The 21,092-nt window shown below is 35.0% G+C and overlaps 1 protein-coding gene across 3 annotated transcripts in view; it reads left to right on the top strand.

Annotated features, from left to right (window-relative positions):
• LOC148953645 (uncharacterized) overlaps nucleotides 1-21,092 on the top strand; it is a 102,954-nt gene that overhangs the window by 75,948 nt on the left and 5,914 nt on the right. For all 3 annotated transcript variants that reach the window (XM_089086752.1, XM_089086753.1, XM_089086751.1), the window contains 3 exons: nucleotides 7,359-7,512; nucleotides 8,587-8,639; nucleotides 14,761-14,856. In XM_089086752.1, the coding sequence (XP_088942878.1) occupies nucleotides 7,359-7,512; nucleotides 8,587-8,639; nucleotides 14,761-14,856 (303 nt within the window). The remainder of the gene's footprint in view (nucleotides 1-7,358; nucleotides 7,513-8,586; nucleotides 8,640-14,760; nucleotides 14,857-21,092) is intronic.

Raw genomic sequence — 21,092 nt, 5'->3', positions numbered from 1 at the left:
TGGTTCGTTTTTCATTTGTGTATGGGTCTCCACTACTGTTTCAATTGCTCAACATGTTTCAATAGCTTTTATTGGTGTCAGTGTTCCACCTTCACTTAAGAGTCTTTCTCTTATCCTGTCACTCTGCACACCAAATACCAACATATCTCTCACCATTAAATCTGAACTGTTTCCAAAATCACAATCTAGGGCCAATAGCTTTAGTACTGTCATATATGTGTCAATTGTCCCTCCTTCTTTTTGATTTTGTTTGTGATAATTGAATCGAGAGAAGATAGGGTTTGAGATGGGTTCAATATGCTCACTGAATTTTTTCAGATATACATCCACTTTATTCTTTTCTGTTTCTGCAATTTGAAATGTATTGAATATATCTCGCCCCTTTTCTCCAACCCATATCAACAAGTATGAGCACTTAACACTTTCACTTTTTCCAGACAAAGGTCCTGTAGACATCAGCATGTTGGCGAAACTGCTTCCATGAGGTTTTGAGATTGTTTGATGACCAGTCAATTGTGGGACAGGGTGTGCTGTCCATTCTGACAACATGTAACCTCATCAACCTCAATTGTGGAGCAGGGTGTAATAAAAAGCATGTAACCTCAGTTGTGGGGCAGGGTGTGCTGTCCATTCTGACAACTTGTAACCTCATGTAACCCTCATCAGACTTCAGGTTTATATATAATCATTTAATGGAGACCCACTACGTATAAATGAAGCACATAAGCAAAACAAGCAAATAAAAAAAAGCAATAAAAAGTAAGCAAGCAAAAGCAATAAAAAGCAACATTTCAGTCACTGTTACCAATAGGTATAGATATTATATTATTAATAAGAAGGTCTGGATTGCTGAGAATAACCAGATCAAGAGTGCTAGAAGCTTGACCCTCTCTGAAACGAGTTGGTTGAGATATGATTTGATAGAGAGAATTTTCAGAGAGGGCACACAGAAAGGAGAATCCCTAGCACAAAAAAAACACAGATCCGTCAATCCATTGAGCTTCTGGAAGATTAAAGTCCCTAAGATGGACAAGATCATAATTTGCAGTCAGACATTACATGTAATAGCATAGCAGCCAAAGTAGATTCAGAGTTTGAAACACTGGGAGCATTGGGGCTTCTATATACAACACCCACAACTATTGAGGATGTTTGGTCATGTGTTTTATCCAAACAGAATCAGTTTCCTCCATACTCAGAGAGTTAAGATGAATGGCACTAACCTCTAGTCCATCTCTTACATATTAATTAAAAAAAAAACTGTTTCCACAAAACAAGTTTTTCAAAGAAAAGTAAAGAACTCTATTAAACCAAAAACAAGCAAAAATAAAATCAAATAATCTACCAAGCGTGAAACCACCACAAATCAGCATCGATAAATAAATGAAACCCAAAACGAACAGAAATTACAATAATTAACCGAGTCAAATTCAAAACGAGCAGAAATTAACATGAGTAGGGCTCAAAACCCCTATGCCTTCCCAAGGCCAGAACATAATTTGCACTTTACTGAAAAAATATAAATGTGTTTACTTTTATAACTTTAATAAAACAAGTAATATTAGCATTTTGATTAATAAATATCAGTTTGTGTAAATTAAACCGACAATGCACATTCATTTGTATTTTTTTCAGTAAAGTACAAATTATGTTCTGGCTTTGGGAAGGCATAGGGGTTTTGAACCCTACTCATGTTTATTTCTGTTCGTTTTGGGTTTCATTTATTTATCGATGCTGATATGTGGTAGTTTCACGCTTGGTGAAACTACCACATATCAGATTATTTGATTATTTGATTTGATTTTTGCTCGTTTTTGGTTTAATAGAGTTCTATACTTTTCTTTGAAAAACTTATTTTGTGGAAAAAGTTTTTTTTATTAATTTCTGTTTGTTTTATATTCACATACTCTTTTCAGGGAAAAATAAAATAATATTTTAAATCTTTTCGTTTTTTTAAGATTTTATAGTTTAGCCTGCTATTTGTATGCTGGAGACAAATTTTAAGCAATTTTTAACAACATATACCCTTTTAAAAAACTAGACGCAAATAGTATTGTTTAATTTACTTTCATACCTCCTCTAGTTTACTTGAAAAAAGAAAACTTGATACCATTTGCAAAAAAATCTGTTTACTTTTTTTGATAGCTTGCATATACTTATGCTATTTTGATTTGGTTAAATTTTAAAAGCAGAAGTAGCCCCGAAAGTTTGAACATAATACCGTCAGTCGTTCTTGGGATAATGCCGAGATGCCTTATTGAGAATTAGTATTAACAGAGTGCGTTTTGATCTAATCTTAAGGCAACGTTTAGTTTTTAAAATTAATGGGCAAATGGGAGGGTGGGAGTGGGAGGAGGATTAGTTGACCTCCAATCACTTTCAGCTATTAAAAAGGGTACTAGCTCTTTCTATTTTGAATCGAATGAGCCCTTTTGGAAATTTCTACGACAACTCCTTCGATACGAAGTGACCTGGTCTAGACAAAAAAAAAAAAAAAAAAAAAAAAAATAATAATCTTCAAGCCTAAAGATAATAAAAAATGGCAAGCCTTCCAATCACTTCCGACTATTAAAAAGGGCAATAGCCCTTTCAATTTCCAATCGAATGAGACATTTTGAAGTCTATGACAAAGTTTTCTATAAAAAAAACCTTATATGCCCCCAGGGCATAACTTACACCCCTTGCCCTGAGGGCTGTGTGGGGAGTCTCATCCTCAAAAACATAATTTCCGGACTTTTTAACTACTTCAAACAAAATGGGCTATCTCAAAATTACAAACTTACAACCCTTGCCCTGAGTAGGTTATCATCCTCAACCACCTAATTTATACGACTTTTAACTACGTTGAACAAAATGGCTATCTCAAAATTTTGATTGGATGTGTTTGGGGAAAAGGTCGGCGTGAGAGGGGGTTAATTGCCCTCCAATCACTTTCGACTATTAAAAAGGGCACTGGCTATTTCAATTTCCAATCGAATAAGCCTTTTTCAAGTTTTGTACGACAAAGCTGTCAATACAAACCTTATATGCCCCCAGGGCATAACTTACAACCCTTACCCTGAGGGCTGTGGGGGAGTGCCCTCCTCAAAGATATAATTTACGGACGTTTCAACTAGCTGGAACAAAATGGCTATCTCAAAATTTTGATTGGATGTGTCTGGATAAATGGTGGGAGTGGAAGGGGTTTTAATTGCCTTCCAATCACTTTCGACTATTAAAAAGGGCACTAGCCTTTTCGATTTCTAATCAAATGAGCCCTTTTTGAAGTTTCTACGGCAACACTTTCTATAAAAGCCTTATATGCCCCCAGGGCATAACTTTCAACCCTTTCCCTGAGGGCTGTGGGGGGGGGGTCATCTTCAAAGACCTAATTTCTAGAAATTTCAACTACGTTGGACAAAATGACTAACTCAAGATTTTGATTGGATGTGTTTGGGGCTAAGGTGGGCGTGAGAGGAGGGTTAGTTGCCCTCCAATCACTTACGACTATTAAAAAGGGCACCAGACCTTTGAATTCCCACTTGAATGGCCCTTTTTGAAGTTTTTATGACAGAGTTTTGCATAAAATCCGTATATGCCCCCAGGGTATAACTTACAACCCTTACCCTGAGGGCTGTGGGGGAGTGTCTTCCACAAAACCATAATTACTATCTAGAAATCAACTACGCAGAACAAAATGGCTATATCAGAATTTTGATTAGATGTGTTTTGGTAAGTGGTGAGGATCGAATGGCTGTTAGTTGCCTTCCAATAACTTTCGACTAATAAAAAGGGCACTAGCCATTCCAATTTCCAATCGAATGAGCCCTTTTCGAAGTTTCTACGACATCTCCTTCCATACGATGTTCCCTGGTATGGAGAAAAAAAAATACATTGTGCCAACATCGTTCTTTACTTAGGCAGCGCGATTGCGCTGCCTATGATAAGCACAGTCCTCTGCAACAAAGTGGGGAGTTCAGGTTTGAAAATAGTTGGCAACCACTGATTTCAATTTCATCAGGTGATAAGGCTGACAAGGTTTGTTTTTGTGGCAACTTGTGTAATTGCTGCTACGTCAACTTCTTCTATTATTATACAAAACAAAAGTTTGTTAGGGAGGCTATCTAAATTGGAACTAAAGAACTTCATTTGTTCTAATGTAGAAATCCAAGAGGATGCAGGTCTAGAGTGCACAGAAACTAAAGAATTGCTAATATTATTGGATATAGCTCTATGAAACAATGAATAATAAATATTGGGTGAACAAGTTATTGCAGAAAAAAAACACTCGAAATAGAAGTAAAAGAAAGGTCAAAGAAACACTATTATGAACACTAAAAGGGAACTGAGAAACAAGATTAAGTGGTGCTAATCCATATTCATTGGTAGTATACCATAATTATTTGTTGGTACAATCTGTAAATCTGATAACTGTATCAAATTCACCTGCTGTAGTCTGTCTCTTTATTTCACCAACCAGGTCCTTGTACTTCTGGCAATCTAAACAGAACTTGGCATGTAGCTGAAATGACTTATGGAGTACTTTTTTTTATTTCAAAGCTAGAAACAGTGAAAATTACTGGTGGTGGTCTTTTAGAAGCAGAGGTATTAGGATTAGTGGTGAGGCTACTTAGATAGGTCAGTAGTCTAATGTAAGTTCTGTAATCATGTTTAAGATGGTTTGTGATAAAGATAGTAGCATCTGCCACATCAGGGACAGCAAGTGCAACAATGTTGACTTTTCTACTGTTGCAATTACTTACAGCTCTAGTTAGATTAAATAAACAAAAAATAAGTTTTTTCAACTGAAAGTAAGGAGCAACATTAAAAATTAAAACGAACAGAAATTATTACGTATATGAGGAGGTTCGCCCCATCGTCAATACCTCATTCTTTACGCTAAAGTTCGAAATTTGTTCCAATTCTTTAAGAATTTAACTAGAATAAATATCTCTTTTGAAAATACGAAAAAGACTTTAGCGTAAAGAGCGAGGTATTGACGAGGGGGTGAACACACTCATATACTTAATAATATCTGTTCGTTTTAAATGGGCAAGATTCACAATTTGCAGCCCTTCCCCAAGTGACTGTGGGAAATTAAGTCACCCTTAAAGACATAATTACTATACTTTTCGACTGTGCTGAACAAATTGTAAATCTCAAAATTTTGATCAGGTGACTTTGGGGAAAAATGAGCGTGTGAGGGGGCCTAGTTGTCCTCCATTTTTTTTGTCTCTTGAAAAGGGCACTAGAACTTTTAATTTCCGTTTGGATGAGCCCTCTTGCGATATCTAGGACCATTACATGATTACTCCTGGAAAAAACAAACAAATAAACACACATATATGGTCTTTCTTCTGTCAAAAATACAAAATTACACATTTTTGCAGATAGGAGCTTGAAACTTCTACAGTAGGCTTCTCTGATACGCTGAATCTGATGATGTGATTTTTGTTAAGATTCTATGACTTTCAGGGGGTGTTTTCTCCTTTTCTCAAAAATAAGACAAATTTTATCTGGCTTGTAACTTTTGATCGGCGTAACTAAACCTGATGAAACTTATATATTTGAAATCAGCATAAAAATTTGATTCTTTTGGTGTATCTATTGATATCAAAATTCCGTTTTTTAGAGTTTTGGTTACTATTGAGCCGGGTTGCTCGTTACTTACAGTTCGTTACCACGAACTGTTTTGTAAATTATGCTGCTTTCAGTCAATGCAATAACACTAGTAGCTGCTCATAACTCCTTACAAACAATAGAATGGGTCTTTCCCTCACCACACTTTGAAGTTGTTAGCTTATTCAGCTATTTGCCATGTCTGAAATGATACAAATCAAGTTGTTTGCTACAAAACATTGCTGTAAAGTCAAAAAATGAAGTTCTATGGGAGGCCAACAAACTTTTAGGAAAACTTCATTAACTTTAATGGTGCTATGGGAGCCCCACATTGTATTACCAAAATATATTCTATAACGACAATAATTTATTACAGCTCAAAGACGCTTGGCCAAAACTAGCTCAAAACACTGTTAGGCTAGTGACTTACCTTGCAGTAGCACAAAGCAGTCTTACCTTGTAACACACAGGTTTTAAGTGAGTTGAGTTTCCAGACCTGGCAATATTCATAATGCTATCACAAGGTGACAAGTTGTCAAAAACTAACAAAATGATATAATAATAGGAAAATAACAAATGGTATTATTATATTGAATATAATATGGCGATATCAATAGAATAGTATTCTTGGAATTAATGTATTGAAATCAATGAAGTAAGCTGGAAGTAGAAAAAGACTCTTGGCAAAATCCTGCTACTAGATTGTTAAGCAATTGTGTCTTTAATTCTACCTTTCATTTTTTTTTTTCAAGCCAGTTACTGCAGTTCATATTAGGGGATAGATCTTATCTTATTAGGGGATGGATTTATCCTAGTTCAGGCTATTTTAAAGTTTTTGCTTGAAGCTACAAAAATATACAGAAACTACACAGAGTTTTTGGCAAAAGACTATCTTTGACTAAAGGAGGCACAGTGTTGTCAGAAACAAAGTAGTCAATTAATGAACTTTAAATATGATACTAGGGAAGTTGAATGGTTTAATAATGCGAACTGCAATGAAAAAGCATAAAAGTCATTTCTATTTATCAAAAACAAACTGCAGTAAGCCATGGATGTTAAAAAACACAAGAAAATGTGGTTTATACTCTGTTGGAGTTTTTTAGACATGTATTGTATTTTAAGACTGTAAGGGTAAAAAGGTTGATCAACAGTGGTTTATACCTAAATAAAAAAATCTAAACCTAGCAACACTGGTAGATCAAAGTGTAGTAAGCCAAGGAAACATTGCAAAGAAATACACAAAACCCAAAATATGGCATATATATCGTGGCAAACATGTATTATATTTAAGTACAGGGGCTTGAGTCTTGGTGTCACTGATTATTTGTTTTGGAACAAGGATTAGTGGTGCTACTTTGTTAGCTCTGCCAGAGTCGGCCCAGCTCTGAATGTGTACCGGGAGAAGTCCTGGTAGGTAAAGAGGAAGGGTGTGCAAAAGCAGAGGATGGCTGTTCCCAACCCCTCATTGCAATTCCTGGCTGAAGTGCCATGAAAAGGAGATCAGGTCCAGTAGGGACAGTAAAATCTAATGCTTATTCTTTACTTTTCTTATTATATTTTAAGGGTCTGCAATGGTAAAAAGGCTGGTTTAACATTAATAAACAATTCAATTTGGATTTTCATTGGTTTTTACTTTTTTTGGATGGATTTTTATGTGTTTTACATTTTTGATCCTCCCCCAGGAAAAAATCATCCCAGAGCCTCTTTCGTAAGAGCCCTATCTGCGCGTATGCATGATTTACATGATTAAAGTTTTTTAGATATGGAAGTTCTTTTGAAGCAAAAATCCGAAGGAAAACATTCTGAAAGAAACGGTTCTCCAAAGAGTAAAGAGAATGCATTTGACGTTAGAAATGGGGAAGAAAACACAAATAATGAATACAAAGGCGTTAGATGGACAAGGAAAGTTTATAGGTATTAATTTAAAAATATTCTTACTATTCTGCTGGTGTTTGAAGCAAGGCGATCTGTACAAAGGTTTCCTAGAGCTGAGAGGCCTGTAAACATTGTAGGGAGGAAGACTTAAGTGTGGAAAATATTTTGTTTGCTAGAAAAGTGTCGGGTTTTCTAAATTTATATTTTTTAGCACTCTTGGTCATCTGGGGGTGTGGGGGGGGGGATGGTGCGGTGGGGAGAACTGTTGCACTTCCCTGTAGACACCTTTCTTAATCATGGCACCTTTATAGGCACCATGAACGACTTTTGGAACTTAAGTATTAGATAGGTTTGGAGAGAAATTTCCTAAATTATGCAACAACTTGAATAGCTCCCCCAGAAAATGCATTTTCCCCTTAAAAGTACAACATGTTTTGCTTTTATATATTGGTCTTGTATTAGTTGAAAGCTGGGGCTTATTTAAACTTAATTGCTTTGAAAAATAGGAAGTAAGGATGCTTAAGGCTGAAAAAAAGAGCGTAAGCAAATGAAAGTATCGCAAATATTTTGCAATTATTTTATATTTCAAATGAGATAGCATTTGATTAATGGTATTGATTAATGAGACATATTGGGAAACCCAAAGAGTACCGATTAGAGTTGATAAGGAAACTGTTTGCACTTCCTAATTGAAACTTTTTTGTGATTTCTATAATAATAAAAAAAAATTATCGAAGGATATCATGGCAAGGAAGGATTTGATAAACGAAGGTCATGCCTGTATTCTATAAAAAAAAAGGAAGATCTTTCTTGGAAGATGGGTAGAGGGCCAAAAACATAAAAACTGTGTGTTATTTGCCTGCAAATTAAAAAAAATTTAAGTATTAAAAAAGGAGAATATGAAAAAAAAACTGTCTTTAATCTCAGAAAAGTTGGTGACATGCCTTATGTTAAATAAATCGTATAAGCAAGAAAATATTGGATTAATTAAAAAAAATTAATTATATTAAATGTTTAAAAACATTTTTTTGTATGTTAAACAAAGTAAAAGCTATTATATTAAGTGATGAAATAGTCGTTAATGTTTAATAATCCTAAAATGTATAATTTCAGGAAGGTTGGTGATATACCTTATGTATCAAATGAGCCAAGTGTTATGGAGCTAGGTAAGAACTACCTATTTATTGTGTAAGAAATTATCTATTTCTTTCTAAATATGCTTCTACATATTCTTTGACTTACCCATTGCTTCTGTTTGAAATTCTTTGAGAAAAACCATCAATTTTAACGGCTTTACTAATTTATTGTACAATACTATAGGCTTTGAAGGAGTTAGAGTATTTGTCGCGGAAGGTGCAGATTCGAAAAAAAAACTGAAAACATTTTTTAGAAGAAATTACAGGGTAGCTCCAAACAAGGTTTTGTCTCATTTTTTTTAAACTAGCTTATTCGTCACATGGGGCTGCAATTTCCAAAAAAAAATTCAAGAAAAATTCCCCCCCCCCCTGGAGAATTTCTTCGCGGAAAATATGCCGTTCGCTGAAAGTTCCACCCCCCCCCCCCCTTGCCCTCCTGAAAATACAATCTAGACGCAATTTTATTATTACTTGTTGTTTATTGAAATGCTGCCACATTTATTTGAAATGAGTTCTTTTATTCTCAATTTGCTTTCATTTTTTTCCGTTGCGCTTTACTGTTTGGCTTTACTACTACACCTACTACTAACCGCTCACCGCAGCACCAATCCGCCTCAGGCCAACACAGTTACACGTGCTCCTCTTCCATCCCAATATAGCCAAAGTCTCCCTCTTTACACCCTCCTAGGAAGTTCCCATTTCCCTTCAATTTTTTCTTACGATATCCTTCCTCCCCAACCGAGGATGGCCTGCTTTTTTTAGCCTAAGACGGCTGGCCGAAAAGGGACAATCTTTGGAAATCTGTCATCCTTCATCTGCAGAACGTGTCCTAGCCATCTCAACATTTCTTTCATTATAGCCCTAGAAAGGGGGATTAAACCACGCTTTTGTACAGCCTATTGTTTGAAATACGGTCGGTCAGTCCGGTGCCTAAAACAATCCGTAGGCAATTTCTTTCCATCACTGTACTTTCCAATCGTAGTTTCAAAATGTAGTTTTCCAACTGTAGTGTTCCCATCAAGTTCTAATCGAGATAGGTTTGCAAACCTATATTCCTATTCTTCCAAACTTTTTAAAACTTTTTTGGAGTTCTTGTGTCAGCTGAGTCAAATGCTTGCTCACAGTCTGTGAAACTGGGGACTAATGGTGTCTGATGACTCAGGCGCTTCACAATTATTAACCTAAGAGTGAAAATTTGGTCGACACATCCTCTACCCTTCCTAAAACCAGATGGTTTTTCTCTTAAGTAAAATGTAAGTAAAAAAAGTATCATCACCCTAAGTAATTTGCTACCTACTGAAACCAGGCTAATACTTTTATAATTACTCTTATCACCTTTCTCACTCTTATCACCACATTCACTCTTATCACCTTTCTTATAAATTGGTTTAATTATGGTTTTCCTAAAATCGCTAGGTACTTTCCCTTTTTCAAAAATCATATTCATAATATTCAGTAGCTTATTTCTAACCTCAGAACCACCATACTTAAGAAAATCATTCACCACACTATCAGCGCCCGTTGCCTTATTATTTTTTGATCCTTTTAGTACTGTCTCTAATTCTTCCTCACAAATAAATCTTCCATCACATCCAAGGTGACAGAAACTTGTTCCTGTTCCTCTATATCTTTTCCTGTACACTATTCCGGTTTAGCACATTCCCAAAATATTCTGCCCATCTCTCTTTAACTCTTTCATTATCACTAATTGTGGCCCCGTTCCTATCTTTAACTAGTTCAAGTCCAGATTGACTACTCCCTCTCAATTTATTAACATGTTAGGACAATATTACACTATTATGCAGTCTAGCTGCATTTTCCAGATCCCTGGCAATTTTATTTCACACCTGCTTACTTCACACCTGCTTAGTTCATATCTTAATGCTTTCTACACTTTCTTTACATTCCTTTTATTTTCATATTATCTATCACTCAGATAATTCTAGTACAAGTCCCTTCTCTTCTCTATTAAATACAAAATCATTTTCACTAATATTCCTAACTGTGTTCCTAACTTTCTTCCCTAAGACAACATCAGCAACTTTACAAAGCATCTTCCTAAAATTATTCCATCCATCTTCTATGTTTACCAATTTTAAATTTTCCAGTTTAGTAATCAACTGTTCTTGGAAAGTTTTTCTCAGATTTTTATCCCGGATTCTACCAACGTCATAACTTCCCGGGAGGTAGTTACCCTTCCGAAATTTCAGCTTTTAACCCGAGACATTTATAGTTGGCGATCTTTACTTTTAACATCAATAACAGCACTCCTGCATACCCTAGTATCTTGTATTGATCCTGCCAGTCTTCGGTTTACAATAACATAAGCAATAAGGTTTGCTGTCTTACCATCACGTACCATGTTAACTTATGGGTCATTTTATGACCAAATACTGTGTTGGTTATAACTAGATTATTATACCTACAAAATTTAGCAGTCTATAGCCATTACTGTTTTCTTTTCCTGTGCCAAATTTACCTTGGCTAGGATAACATATATTCCCATTTCTACCGACCAGGGCGTTAAAATCTCCTAATAAAAACTCCATATTTCTACCTAGGACCCTCTATTTGTTCTTTTAACTGTAAGTAAATTCATGTGAGTCACTACTATATCTGCAGTCGGTTCTACAGGGGCGTATACTACTATAACTGACACCCTGCACTTCTTAGTCATAAAATGAGGGATAAGCATTCGATTATTAATACCTTCCCCACATAAACAGGACTTAAGAGCTTCCCTATTCATCATAAATTCCACTCCCTGTTTATGCTCCCCATCCTCCCGTCCTTTGTAAATAAATTCTATTTCTCCTAATCTCATTATTTCTCTGTTTTCTTTTCTCTTTTATTCCTTCTCTTTTTTGTTGTTCCTATTTTATAACGGGTTATTGAATAAATAAATATTTGTTTTGCTCCAATTCTTGACCCTGTTTACGGAGCTTGAGAACCATTTGGGGTAAACATTCTGACGACCTTGTAACCGTAAAGACAACCCCTTGTGACGCTTTAACACTTTCTGTCTCTTCTATTGTTGTTACTATGGTAACAGCTTCATGAATGACAGCTATATAGTAGTCACGTCGAAAGACTTTTTTTTAAACTCGATAAAGAATCGTTTCAGTAACGTTTGAAACTGCAAATGCTTGTGCAATAACTTAATTTCGATTATTCCTTTTTTACCACTAGCTGCGTCTTAATACCTCCTTCCGTTTGGCAATTCGGACCTTTGACTCATCCTTCAGTCGAGTAGTGCTTCGTCCCTTGACTTTTGCCATTGTGGCATTGTGTATTTGACATTTGCCATCAGGGACTTATGTAAAGATTTAGTAGACTGTGGGATTATTCATTTGTATTGATATTCTTTTTTTTCAATATGTGTCCCCCACCTTTAAAAAAGGAAAAAAGAAGACTTATTTCACAGTCGCTTTTGAGTATTTTCATACCATATATTGGGGGAGGAATCTTGATCCCAAAGAGGGGAGGATTACTTGCTAGAGCCATCAGTGTTTTTTTTACTTATAATAAAAAATGAAACAGTTATTAGACATCCTCAGATGGATATCCTAAAAGCACGAGTTTTCTTTCAATTGGTCATCGTTCATCCCTAAAACGTGGCCTAATTTTGTTTCCATTATAACCCTGGAGAGTGGGATCGAATAGCGTTTTTTGTACCCCTTACCGTTTTGTAAGTTGAAGTCAAACAAGCAATTACAACTATTATTTGACACAGTGCACTCAATTCACAAAAATATAGGGGCAGGGAAGGCGAGACGTATTTGTCAAAATCAATGGTGTGACTCTAAGCTCAGCCAGAGTCGATCCAGCTCTGAATGGGTACCTAAAGAAATCTGGGGGAAAATACGGGGATCGTCGGGTGATTTGCCCTCAACCACGCAGTGCACTCCCGGCCGAAGGCAAAACGCAGACTATTGGTCAGCGTGTGATTTTTTTTTTATGTAAACTGGGGAGGAAGGGTATCTAGGAGGGTGATATCTAACAATTCGTGGTAACGAACTGTAAGTAAGGACCGATGTGGCCCAGTATTAACCAAAACCCTAAGAAACAGCGTCTAAATAACAATGGATACATCAAAAGAATCGAATTTTGATGCTTATTCAAAATATATAAAATTCACCTAAGTCTAATGTCCCCATCGAAAGTTCTGAGCCTGGGAAAGTTTGCCCAAATTTTGAAAAAAAGGGGGAAAACCCCCAAAACATCAAATTATTTCGGTGAAAATGAAACCATCAGATTCAGCATATCAGCGAACCCTGTTGAGGTATCAAGCTCCTATATACAAAAATGTGGAATTTTGCATTTTTGCCCTAAGCAACTGCATGGATACATGTTTATTTGTTGTTTTTGTTTGTTTGTTTTTCCCACAAGCGATCGTACCGAACCAGTGATCCTAGAAGATCGGGAGAGGCTTATTTTATCGGAAATCGAAAGTTCTAGTGCCTCTTTTACATGATCAAAAATATTGGAGGGTAGCTAGCTCCCCTTTCACGCTCCTTTTTTCCAAAAGTCGTCTGATCAAAATTTTGAGGTAGCCGTTTTTGTTCAGAAGTGTCAAAATATCGAATAACTATGTCTTTGAGGGTGTTTTGACCCCCACAGTCCCCGGAGGGGGCTGCAAGCTATGAACTTCGCCTATTGCTTAAGTATAGTATTGGCTATTGAGGAGTATACAAATTTTTTTCTTTGTTTTGGGGGGGGGGAGTATATTATTCTGGCAGTAGGCTTAAATTGCAGGATCTTACCATGGAAGAATTTTTCGTTTGGATGGGATTTTTCCATGGAGGGGGAGCTGGATTTTCTGGTGTTATTTAAAAAACGATCTGAAAAAACAAGTTTTTTCAACTGAAGTAAGGAGCAACATTAAAACTTAACACGCACAGAAATTATTACGTATATGAGGGGGTTGCCCCATCCTTAATACCTAGCTCTTTACGTTTTTTAAAGTTTTTTTTTAACTTTGAAAAAGCTTATTATTCTAATTAAACGGCCCTTGTGTATCAAGAGTCATTCTTAAATAATTGGAAAAAAGCCAAACTTTAGCGTAAAGAGTGAGGTATTGAGGAGGAGGCAACCCCCCTTATGATTTCGTTTGCCTTATGATTTTGATAGATTCTCCTTGAAAAATTATATTTCTGTTGAAAATTGGGCTTGTTTTTCTCTCGTTTCAAAAACTAGCGCAAATGTTTCGTGTATCTCCGAATAAAGTAATTTTCGTGATACAATTATTGCTTGTTTAATAAGATAGATGTGGGTGTATTATAGAAAAATGAAAAAACATAGTATTTTGTTTTTACCGTTATTAAGGCAATGCTTCCATTCCCCTCGGATTTTTCTAGGTTTTGCCAAACTTCCCCAACAAAAATTGGATTTGTTAAAATCCCCCTTCCAAAAAAGGCTCAACGAAAATTAGCAACTTGTGTTTCGTTTCGAAAGTTGATTTTTGGGGAGGTTTTGAAAGCCCAATTTTCTTGTGGTGAAACTCGGGGATTCCCCCCAAAAACGGAAGCACAATATTAAGGGCTGATCATTGGTATTTTTAAGGCATCCGAAGATACGGCAAAACTATCGTAAGTCAAAAACTCCGTTCTCAATTGGCGAGAAAAATGGATATAACGCATAAACAAGAAACTTCTAGACATCTTGAAAACCAAATAAGGTCGGGAAAAGGAACGATTGTTATTGTTTAGTTTTCTCGGATGGGCAAAATATTGTGGTTAAATAGATATGTTCATGGTTGTATCCAGTATTTTTGTTCGGGGGGGGGGGTAATTCATTTCAGGAGGGTTACAAAATAAAACTTCCAAAAAGACGCAAAAAAAAGTTGTTTAAATGCATTCTTGTAACTTTTTTGCGAGTCAGTAAAAATTTCGGTAGGGGATTTCAAACATGATACCCCCCCCCCCGCCTGGATACTGCCTTGGATATAATACATAACGCCTTTTGAATGGCTATAGTCGAATTCAGTAAACAGGGGAAATCATGTGATCTTTTCTCTTTCATAAAGGAGTATTTTGCTTTTTGGTCTCTTTTAATTTTAGGTATAACCCGCCATCGTCTGTTTAATCTATACAGTAATAAAGAAATAATATAGAGATTGACGGATAGTATAAATTGATAATTTTTCTTCCAGTAAACAAGGAAAACCATGCAATTTTAAAGGAAAGGCCTAATTCTTCTGAAGAGGCTCGTCCAAGTTCTCGAAGCTCTGATCTCCTTTTTAAATCTGGTATGTTTTTTTCCTAGCTGAGTTTCTTTTTTAAATATTTTTTAGAGAAAAAGATGAATGAAATGATAAATTTAATTATCCTAGTTGTATTTCCAGACAAATTTTCATAGATTTAAAGTTTTTTACGGTTTTCGGTTACGGTTGTAGAATTATTTTTAAAATCAGAGAGAAGTAGGAGGAGAAGAAGAAGAAGAAAGAGAAAGAAAGAGGGAGAGAGAGAGATGGGATAGTTTAGTTTTATTTTTTTTTTTTTTAAATGTTATATTCTTACTATAGTTTTGTAATAGTTTACATGTACTTGAGCTTTATGAGAAGGGAGGGGGCCTACCAGGAACTGGTAAACCCAGCTGTTTGACTAGCTTTTTTCCTAAGTAATTAACCGTAAAAGTGAATACATTAGTACTTTCATAGTTACTGCTGCATGTCCTGGTTAATACAAGTGGTGCATCATACTTCCTTGATTTATTTTTGTCAAGTCGAATATTCTCTTGTTTTAGGCATTATTTGAATTTAAATATTTTGTCAAGATTTATACATATTAATCACTGCCTTACCTACTGTTATGTGCTCTTATGTATTTATTTTGTTTGGGTGTGAATAAACGAACCAGTTCCTTTTTCTATAAGTTTTTCCTTTACCATCTTTCTTCTTCTGTTTTTCTTCCACTATTAAAATTGTTTTGACTGTTTTTATGCCGATTGTTCTTTTTTTCTGTTCAGTTTGTTTTTTGTTTTTTTGTTTTTTTTGTGTATTTTATTTCCTTGGTTTAACTTTTGGTAGAAAAGTCCTTTTGAAGTATGATCATCTTAAATCATCCTTGTCGTACAACTATACTGAAAAGTTTTTTTCATTTACTAGAGTAAGCGAAGGGAATGTATATAGGGAATATATATTTTATTAGGAATGTATATAGCTGGCAAAAAACCTCAAAGGTAAAAATTGATGTATTATTATTTTATAATACATTGAGATGCATTGAAATTTGCCTTATGTTCAAAAAAAGGGGGAATGAATTGGACCTAACAAAATTAGTTGCTTCAGAGGGCTTGTTGCCACCTGTTTAGTATTGCGTAATAATTTCTTAAACCATATTGCCTTTCAATTTATAAACAAAACAAATGAAAGTATAGAAAAACGGGGATACTATTTCAAATAAGACAGTGGAAAATAACAAAAACAACAACTGTTATTTCACTAACAATTATAAAAGTCCGAATATGTCAGCTTCATGTCCGGAATCCTTTATAAAAAAAGCTATAACAAACTAAACTAAATTAAACAAAATATATAAAGAAAAGGAAAAAATATGAACCATATTGGACATTATTCAGATGTAAGTTTCTATTGTTCGCGTTTTTGTTCCTTTTCTTAATATGTCTTATTTAATTTATTTTAATTGGTTTTTCGTTGATAAAGGTTTCCAGACTTTAAAGCCAGAATGTATAGACTTTTATTATTGTTGGTGAAAAAAAAAAAGTTTTTTGTTCTTTTCCATTGTCATATTTGAAATTTTATACCCGTTTTTCCGTATTTTCATTTCTTTTTACTTGTCATGCTTAGGATTAATGTGAAATGGTTAAATAAGACAGTTGACAGCAATCATATTTCATAATTTGTACTTTCGCTAGCTTCATATTTTGTAATTTCTAAATAGTATTTCATGTCATAATCTTTGTTTGTGTGATTTCAACGCCATCTAATCCAGCTAAACAGATCATAATTTTTTAGATTTATTTTCCCATCTTGTTACAAATAATCTTTGACGTAAATACATTCTAAGACCACACTGGCTATACACGACGCTTGAAAACAAGAGATGAAAGGAAATGAACAAAAAAACAAAGAAAAAAAAATCAAACAAAATCTAACCTACCGAAGTGAATCTAACGAGATTGTGAGATTTTTTTTTGTTTTTTTTTAGCACTGAAGACGACTTGGCGGAAATCCTCGTCGAAATATTTGCTTGTTCTTCGTCTTCATATTTTGCCACTGGCTGACAAAATCCTCGTTTTCTCACCTTTTTGCTTTTTCATTTATTATTTCTTTCCCCTCTTGTTTTCATACGAAATAATCTTTGATACGGAGTTTCCAAAATATTTCCACATATTTTGAGTTGACAAGGGTAATTTAACCGTCGTATGGCTGTGTATTCTTTAGATTTCATCCTTTTCAATGGAGATAGTAATTATTAAAAAATATATTAACAATAAAATATATATTATAAAATATATGTTAAAAATATAAAATAAATATATTAAGATAATTTCTTAAACCACATTGGCCTGACATCACATAAAGAAAGAAAAACGAGCAAAAATGGGGTTTTTAGAGGCAAAATGACGATACTTAAAAAACAAAGCTAATATTTCGAGAGTAAAAACGCCTCTCTCCTTCAGCGCGAAACGAAACGATGTATCAATAAAAGCCAAAAATTAAAAGAATTAAAACCAACTACCTAACAACCATAAAAGCGAGTTATTCGCCAATATCCGCGATTTGCACAAAATCTAAAAAAACATGAACTGCCATCGACGGATACTAGCGAGCAACTGACAAATGAAAGGAATCAATTCATTCACTCGAAAAAACAAAACGAACCAGCAATCAAATAAGTTGGAAAACTATGTCATTTGATTTCGGATTTTAATTAACGCATTTCTTGCAGACACCCTTTGAGACCTAAGGGGTTGTTCACGTGTTTGATTAGATGACTGGGAAAGTGGTTCAAGGTTTATTTCAGGGATTACTAACGTATCGGCTTCTCTTTTGAGAAAACCGAAATATGACTCGTTTATTCTTAAATCACCGGAATCTCTGTTTTAAGCTAGACCTAAATGTTGGTATTTATAAATTTCAACAGCTTCTCTGTAGTGCTGGACAATACCTTTATCATGCGAAATAAGACTAGCTTGATTAAACAAAATAGTATGGTCTGGTTTTTCAAAAATGTGCTCTACAAGGGCAAAGTCAAAATTTTCTGGTTTTTTCCGCTTTTTCAGTGTATTATTAATTGAACTAGAATGCTGGGTTAATCTATCTGTTAGTCGCTGATTTGTTCTTCCGATATACCAAAGACCACACGAACAAGGAATTCTGTAGACACCGGAGTTTTCACCTATCGGTATAGGGTCTTTACCTTGATAAATTTGTGACCTGATAGTTTTTCTGGGTCTATAATAAGTGTAAATGTTATTTTTCCTAAGATTTTTTGAAATGTGGTCTGAAATCCCTTTAATGTATGGGAGACCAAGATAAACTGAATTTTCCCTTTGATTTGTGTTTTCTGTGGAACTATCTGATAATCTTTTAATGCGTTTTGTAATTAGAGAATTTATTAAACTAATTGGATAACCATTCCCAAATAAAATATCTCTAAGGTGGTTGAGTTCTAAATCCAAGAAACGTGTTGAACAGACTTTCAATGCTCTATCAACTAGAGAAGTGACAACTCCTCTTTTCACAGCAGTAGTATGATTGGAGGAATAACTTAAGTAACGGTCATTATGTGTGGGTTTTCTATAGACACTAAACTTAAAACCTGAATCATTTTGGTGCACCAGAACATCTAAGAAAGGAAGACGCCTCTCTATCTCTGCTTCCTGAGTAAATTTGAGTTTTGAATCCAAGGAGTTGAGCAAGTGAAGAAAAGAACCCAGAGACTCGTCACCATGCTCCCACAAATAAAAAATGTCATCTTTAAAACGAACCCAAAATTCAGGTTTACAAGAACTTTGCAAAATAACCCTTTCTTCAAGGTCTTCCATGAAAATATCAGCCTGTATTGGAGAAAGGGGGGCACCCTTTGGAGAGCCCATATTTCTGTCTACAAAAAATGCCTCTATAATGGAAATAAAAAGAAGTTCTGTTACAAAGGGCTGTAAGCAAAAGAAGTGTCTGATTCGAAAGAGTAGAATTTTCTGATAAAGATGGGTTAGAATTGAGTTTTCGCTCCAAAAGCAGTTCTGCCTTTTGAGGATCACAATTGGTTTACATTGAATCTGCATCAAAACTGTTAAATCTTGTATTTGGTTTAACTAAAACTTGCTTTACCTTGGAAACAAAATCAGCGAAATTTTTAATATAGGATTTTTGAGCCTGAATTAGTGGGCGAAATATCACTGATAAGAATTTTCCTATTTTTGCTGTAGGAGAATTAAAAGAAGAAACAATGGGTCGAAGTGGATTACCGGGCTTATGAACTTTAGGAAGACCATAAAAGCGAGGGGACGTGCATCCGCGTGGGTAAAACCTTTTGTACAACTGATCTGTAATTTCACCTTTTCCTTTTAGATAAGAAAGCTCTTTTTGGACTTCCTGTACAAATTTTTCTGTGGGATCGGTAAATATTTGTTCATATGTGTTAGAATCATTTAAAATTTCTCTGATTTTTTTGTCGTAATCATCTGAATCTAATTCAACAACAGTATTGCCTTTATCGGCTTTCGTAATAATCCTGGAATGATCTTTTTTTAATGCGTGTAAGACCAAGTGTTCATTTTTACTAAAAATTTTTATATTTCGATTATTAATTGAAGGCGAATCCAACAAAGTTTCAACAAAAAGTTTCAATTTTTCCTTAGATTCTCAGCAATGTGCTCCGAATATCCACTTTAGATGTCATGGGAAGCACCATCAGTGTACGCTGATAATTTCACTTTGATGTGTATTTTCTGAAGGAGCTATCTGAAAATCTTTCAATGCGTTTTGTAATTACAGAACTTGATTTAGCTCTGTTGGATAAGCGGCATTGCCAACTGAAATATCTCTAAGGTCATTGAGTTCTAGGATCCAAGAAACGTATTTGGGACAAAAGGTCGGATGATTAGACAAGATTAACCGACGTCAAATTTCGGTGTAATTTCTCAGAGAAGCCGATACGTCTAGAAATCCCTAAAATCATGCCTTGAACCGACTTTCCCAGTCATCTAATCTAAACACGTTGAACAACCACCTTAGGTCTCAAAGGGTGTCTGTAAGATAATGCCTTAATTAAAATCCGAAATCAAATGACATAGTTTGTCCGAACATATTTAGATTGCTGGGTTCGTTTTGTTCCTTTCAAGTGAATGGATTGATTCCTTTCATTTGTCAGTTGCTCGCTAGTATCCGTCGATGGCAGTTCATGTTCTTTCTTGGATGTTTGTGCAAATCGCGGATATTGGCGAATAACTCGCTTTTATGGTTGTTAGGTAGTTGGTTTTAATTCTTTTAATTTTGGCTTTTATTGATACATCGTTTCGTTTCGCTGCTGAAGAAGAGAGGCGTTTGTCACTCTCGAAATATTCTGCATTGTGTTTTTCAGTATCGTCATTTGGCCTATAAAAACTCACCATTTTAGCTCGTATTTCTTTCTTTATGTGATGTCAGGCCAATGTGGTTTAAGAAATTATCTTCGTCATGCTTATGGAGAGCATTCAACCAATGTTGTCACTACATTCAGTATCTCTTGTGAGAACACAAAGCTAATTTGATTAATCAACAGTATCTTTCTTCATAATTGTTAAAGATTGCAGACCGTATTTTACCCAAGTCAATGCGACCTTACACTTCACTTAAACACACGTAACGAACGGTCAATTTACAGAACGTATAGGGTTTGGTATTTTAAATCATGTTATTAGTGACTGCAAAACGCAGGCGCTGCCGGTTAAATCAGTATATTTTCAGGCTTGAGCGAGAAATATTATGTACGCTCTTTTATGCTGATTTTCATCAAATTAAGGCTATTGCTGAAAATTCTTTTAAGCTTGAATTTAGGATTTCTAGACAAAGACTTTCTGAAAATTTACGCCGTTTAAAGTTGGAAAAACTCTCTAATAATACACCTTTTGTCCCAAATGCGTTTCCTGGTCCTGCTGTGATAAATCTCAGCTCCATGCCCCTTACAACAGAGCAAAATCAGGTTCTATCGAAAGGATTGAAATTTTCGATAACCCCTTCGAAAATACCTCATAGTGAAATTATCGCGAACACAGAGGGTGCTTTTCATGACTCTCGTGCGGATATTAGAGAGATTGCTGAGGTTAGAGCACAATTTGTTGAAACTTTGTTGGATTCGCCTTCTGTTGATAATTGAAATTAAAAAAATTTTAGTAAAAATGAACACTTGGTCTTACACGCACTTCATAAAGATCATTCTAGGATTATTACGAAAGCCGATAAAGGCAATACTGTTGTTGTATTAGATTCAGATGATTACGACAAAAAAATCAGAGAAATTTTAAATGATTCCAACA

Source organism: Artemia sp. Qi Xiang Cuo, chromosome 3, assembly GCF_049724085.1.
Source record: "Artemia sp. Qi Xiang Cuo chromosome 3, ASM4972408v1, whole genome shotgun sequence".
Taxonomy (NCBI): Eukaryota; Metazoa; Arthropoda; class Branchiopoda; order Anostraca; family Artemiidae; genus Artemia; species Artemia sp. Qi Xiang Cuo.
Note: the sequence above shows the minus strand (reverse complement) of the source record. Positions and strands in the feature narration are given on the sequence as shown.